The sequence below is a fragment of the Geospiza fortis genome, unplaced genomic scaffold, assembly GCF_000277835.1.
Source record: "Geospiza fortis unplaced genomic scaffold, GeoFor_1.0 scaffold173, whole genome shotgun sequence".
NCBI classification, from domain to species: Eukaryota; Metazoa; Chordata; class Aves; order Passeriformes; family Thraupidae; genus Geospiza; species Geospiza fortis.
Window position 1 is genome coordinate 4,827,965 of NW_005054334.1, and position 5,428 is coordinate 4,833,392.

At 49.4% G+C, this 5,428-nt stretch overlaps 1 protein-coding gene across 2 annotated transcripts; it reads right to left on the bottom strand.

The window, feature by feature from the left end:
* Positions 1-983: 983 nt before the first annotated feature.
* Positions 984-5,422, bottom strand: TOB2 (transducer of ERBB2, 2). Of its 2 annotated transcripts, XM_031057731.1 has the most exons (2): positions 4,789-5,420; positions 984-4,605 (listed from the first exon to the last, which is right to left on the bottom strand). In XM_031057731.1, exons 1-2 carry the CDS (start codon positions 5,351-5,353, stop codon positions 4,331-4,333), a joined length of 840 nt encoding a protein of 279 aa, XP_030913591.1. In that variant the 5' UTR covers positions 5,354-5,420; the 3' UTR covers positions 984-4,330. The 2 variants fall into 2 exon arrangements, with proteins under 2 accessions (XP_030913591.1, XP_005421927.1); XM_005421870.3 differs by having other exon boundaries at positions 984-5,422.
* Between the last annotated feature and the right edge of the window lie 6 nt (positions 5,423-5,428).

Consider the following 5,428-nt stretch of genomic DNA (forward strand, 5'->3'; position numbering starts at 1 on the left):
TTGGCTTCCTGAAGGACATTCAGAACAGCTCCCTTCAACAGCTTTTTAAGGAGGCAGCATAGGGAACTTGAGGCACTCCTCAAGCAGGAGGCAGCAAGAGCGTGGTGGGGCTAGGGAAGCTGGGTCACACAGCCAGCAGCACATGTGGGGCATGACAGTAATTTCAGCACCTTCCTCAGCCATGTCATTTCCTTTTGCTAAAAAGGAGCTCTCTTGAACAGAAATTCTGATTGAAACTGAACAGTGAGAGTTCATAAAGAAAAACAAAATCAGACCACTATCATTACTGCATGTTCTCATATCCAGCCTCAAGCCCACCCCACTAAGGGAAGTCACCTTGGATGAACATTCACAGCACAGAGGACAGAACTTGCATATGTACCTTGATGCTCCCTTCGCTTAGCAAGTACCCCAGCCACCCCAGAATAAACACAAGCTGGTTTGTGCAGAGGGGAAAGAAATCAACCCAAAATCAGCACCTCTCTGCAGGAAGCACTGCCATGGGGGGCTTCATCTACCCCATGAGTTACACCAGAGGGCTCCTAACCCTGCCTCAGAGGTGATGGTCCTAGTGAGCTGCCACAGGATTTGGGTATTTTAGGAACTTTGCTGCTCGACTGAAGGCTCCCAAAGCACCACACACCAAAGGCTCCCTCCTCTCCCCCAGAGAGGACAGCCAGCTCTCCTCCCCCCACTCCAGGCAGCTGAATCACAGCAGGACCAGGGATAGCCAGGCACATCGCCACTTTTTCCTATGTACTGCTATTCTTGGCAGCAGGAGAGGTCATTGAGACAGCTGTCCTGGCCATGTTGCACAATCCTGGGCATCACTGAGCTATTCCTAATGCTGTGAAACCAGGACCTTGCCTGCAAGGCTGACACTGAGCACCACTTCATCCAAAGGCAGCTTTATCCCTCCTTACCCAAAACTAGGCATGTCCGAGGTATTCTCTCTGTACTTAGCACACATCACACAACAAACGGTTATTATATCATGCTTTTAATACAAACTTAAAAAAATCTGGAACAATAGAAACTGTACAGATTTGATCAACCTTTTTGTGGTTTTTTTTTTGTTTGTTTTTAACTAAATCTCTAGACACACCAATATCCCGTTCCAAAATATTGCACAACATTCTGAATACAAAACTCTGATTGTATTCCTCCTTCGCTAAAGAAAAAAAAAAGAAGGAAAAAAAAGAAAAAGAAAAAGACAGCAACCCCCTGGTTCCCCCTTCTCAGTAGCCCCCTTCTCCAAAAAAACCCCCAAGCAGAGCACACACAGAAACCCTCCACTCGGAGACATACAGACTTCTGTCCTCTTTCACTCCTCTCCCACAAGGCAACTGTCGATTCACTCCTTGGAGAGGGGCGGGAGGAAAGGGAGGCTGAGTGGGGAGAAAGGAATCTTCACCACTTCTTTTTTTTTTTAAAGTTTTTTCCTGAAAAAATATTTTTTCTCTCCTCTTTTTTAAGAAAAAATCTTGAAAAGAAAAAAATTACATTTTTTTACGTTAGAAATATACATATATTATATATACCTCTTACATTTTACAAATGTAGCAAATTATTCAATACAAACAGACATCAACAAAAAGAACATAAACCCATAAAAAATAAAAGTTAAAAAAAAAAATCTTCTCTCTTCTCTTCCTAAGAAACCAGGTAAATTAGTGCAGGTTTTTAAAAAATAAAATTGAAGCTGAACGCCTACATCCAAGACTAGAAAAGACCTGAAAAGGCCATTAGTTTCCATTGCTGCCTGATGCTGGAGGAACATTTCTGAAGCACACTTTTTTCCTTTTAAGATGCAAAGAGGTTGGTCCCTCTTCTTTTCCTCCTTCCACTCACACCACTATTTTTAAAGCAGGTATAATACGTGTGGCAGGGCAAAGCAGCATCAAAGCTTCACACACACATAAGCAAGTGGACAGGGGACATCCCCACTTCTTCCCTCCCTCCCTGTGCTGGAGGAGAGCATGCTGTCTCACGGCAGTGGCTCGCAGGTGGCTTTGCCAGATGTGGGGACAGTGGGGGGCAACTGGACCAGGGCCTGCCATCAGGGGCTGAACACCCCTCACAGTCCAGTGCAGCATGTGGGGCAGCACCCAGCAGCACCCTGTTGGGGAGAAGGACTCCATGGCAGTGGTAGCATCCGTTAAAAGCAGTAGGTTCAAAGAAAAGAAAAAAGGGAAACACAACAGCTGGGCCATTCCTCATCAACTTGTCCTAGTCTGGAAACCTGCAGGGTTGAGGTTGTGGGCACCAGCTTTGGGGAAACTGGCTGGGCTCCGCTCTCCTCACCCACCTGCTGCATTGGTCATAGCTCAATAGCAAGCAGCCTGCTTGGGAACCCATGCTGGGCACAAGGTCAGGATCATGCACCCCATCACCCATCGAGGGGAAGAGTGCACTGGAAACTCTCCTGGGAGAGCTCTGGGCAGAGACAGTCTCCCTGGGACAGCCCATTACCTTCTGCAAATGCTCAGTGGCAACACAACTACAAAAGGGCTGGAGTGCCTCCATCTCAGGGAAGGGAGCAGGAAAAGTACATGGTCAAGCTCATCTCACCTGAAACAAAGATTTCTTGAAAGAGCACATTGGTTCCACAAGTGCAGGAGGAGTGGATTTCAGACTGTGCTCCAAGAAGCATTATTAAAAGAAAACCAAACCTCAAGTTTGGGAAGCAGCAAAAGCTTATTTTTCATTTAAACTGAGAACTTCAAAGACTGGAGTTTCATCATCTCCATCTCTCTCCTCTTTGCACACTTCCATGCTCACACAGCAGCCTCCAAAGAAACCTCCCTTCCCACCAAAAAAGCCTCCATCCTTCCTGGGCATGAAGCAGTCCTCCTTTGGCTTTCTCTGAAGGTGGGTTTTGGAGTCCTCAACACAGAAGCGATCAAGCTGAACAGCCACTATTGCCTGACTGCCACACACCATCCTGGAAAAAGGTGCAGAGTCCCATATCCCATCCCTGCCGTGAAGAGGCACCTTACATTCACAGACTGAGACAACCACTTGCCTTTGGAGAGCCCATCCCAGCTCTGCCCTAAGCTTGCTGTTGTCCATGCTGATGTGATCTGGCTGGAATGAGGAATTTATGATAGGTGCTTCCTTTTCTCACTGGATCAGCCACCTCCTCATGCTCCTCCAGAAAGGCAAGGGAGGGGATTTAGTCAGGTGCATACCTGGCTGAAAGCATAAACCCTTTTATGCTACCACTCAAGACAGCAGCTTCAACATCACCCTATCTTCTTGAAAAGTTGTGCTGTCTCACTAACCAAAAAGGAAGGAATTTCCTCTCTGAGACAAGAAGATTAATTCACAGCAGATAATGAGAACTCTGACCTCAGAGGCCACCCCAAGTGGATGCTGGCCCCTGCTGCTGGGGAGAATATCTGGGACGTGGGGGAAGGATCCAAGTGGGCTCCAGCTGGTTCAGTGCCACCTCCCCCAAGTCACAAAGAGAGGCACGTGGTGATTCTACACCACAGGGGCTGTCATCCAGACTGACTGGGCAGCCCTGAGAGAGCATAAAAAAGCTCTCTTGCTCAGGTACAGAAAGGTCCAATAACCAGAGCCACTAAGCCACTGTGCCCCTGTAGCCACAACTGGAAGTGCAGATGAGGAAGGGAGCAGGAAGAAGCCATTTCACAGTAATGCTCTGCCCTGGCTGTGATGTGCTGCAAGATGGTCAAGGAGAAGAGTTAGTGCTTTTCAGCACACAGAACAGATGATGCCAGCTTGGGCTGGAGCCACAACAGCACAATGGTCTGCGCCCGTGGGCACAGGCAATGTTCTCTGTGTACACAGAAAAAGCAAGCTCACCCACCCATTCTGGCTAGCACGCAACAAGACTGTGTCTGTCCCCACCAACACTGACTCATCCTCTTCTTGTCCCTCCTCCAGCACGGTGGTATGAAGATGACATCCCTACACCCAGGTAGAAGGACCCTGTGTCCAGTGTGGGGCAGGAGGTGGTGCAGGGAATCAGGAGCATTGTGACCTACAGTTGCACCAGTCCTGGGCTGGGGTGGGGGAAGAGGGCACACAAACCAAAAAAAAAAGCCCAAGACTCATTTTAAGGAGTAAAAAAGTGAGTAGGAAAAAAGCACAGGTACTGAGTTAAAAAACAATTCAGTGCTTCAGGAGCGTTACCAGCACAGCGCAACAACACTGAGCTCTCTCTTTTCCCAAGAACCTATATTTGTAAGGTTTTACTATTTTCTGTAGATTTCTATTTTACTTTTCTCTCCCTCTTGTTTGTTTGTTTTGTTCTTGTTTCCCCCCTCCCTCCCTGCCCCAAAATACTCTCCTTCCGTTGTATTCAGTTGGCCAGGACGACGGGCTGGAACGACTGGCTAGGATACTGCATGGCATTCAGGTTGTAGCTGAGTCCTTCCACGAAGGGAGACTTCTCCAAAAAGAGGCTATTGGTGCTGCCACTGAAGACCTGAGCCATATCGAAGGTACCACCTGTGCTGGCGTTGAACTGCGATGCTGGCGGGATGCTGCTGGCCTGGCTCTCACTGGCAACACCATCGAAGAAGAGACTGCTGGCTCCCGGCGAGGCGCCACTGTAAACGAACTCCTTGGCATTGGGGGAGAGCTGTGACTGCGGGGCTTGGCTCCCAGCGCTCCCGACGAAGTTCAGCGAGTGCATGGACAGGGAGAGGCCCTTGTGCTTCAGCAGGTTGGTGGTGGGAGACCTGACCATTCTCGGCTGCTGCACAGCCCCTGCTCCACCACCCCCTCCTCCGGCTCCTCCACCCTTCTTCATCTTGGTCGAGCCGAACTTGGTGGCAGCAAAGGTGGCAGTGGTGAAAGTGATGGGCTGCGCAGAGCGAGGGATGAAGGTGGGGCTGGGTGACTGGCCAAAGGAGGGGGACGGAGAGTTGGACAGCGAGTTGTCCTGGCTGCCAATAGGGACAAATACCTGGGCATCGGGGTTGAAGCTGCTCTTGATTTCTTTGTCCAGCTCTGTGGCACTGCAGCCCTCACTGTCATCTAGGTAGAGAACCTTAACAGAGCCCTTCTCACCGATCTGGTAGGAAACCTCAAAAGGATCAATCCAGACACTCAGCTCTTCTGGCACATTGGCACGCACATCCTCCACAGCCAGCCCGCTGCGCTTGGCCGCCAGCTCCACCACCGGATCCACCGTCTCCCCTATGTGAACACAGCGATAGCCAGATCCCTTCAGAGGTTTCTCTGGGTACCAGTGACCCTCATATTTCTTCTTCAGCAGGCGCTCTAGCTCCTCACCAAACAGGTCTGCCCGCCTCCGAGGAAGCTTGTTGTACAGGTATGAGATGATGAAGTTAAGAGCAACTTTGATCTCCAGATGCATACTCTCTTCCCAGCAAGCAAGTCAGGGCAGTGTATTAAAAGTGACAAAACGACAGAAACATAGACAAGCTTTGAC

Bases quoted from the DNA above. Each gene is read 5' to 3' on its own strand.
- TOB2 (XM_005421870.3), bottom strand. From the start codon at position 5,353: ATGCATCTGGAGATCAAAGTTGCTCTTAACTTCATCATCTCATACCTG.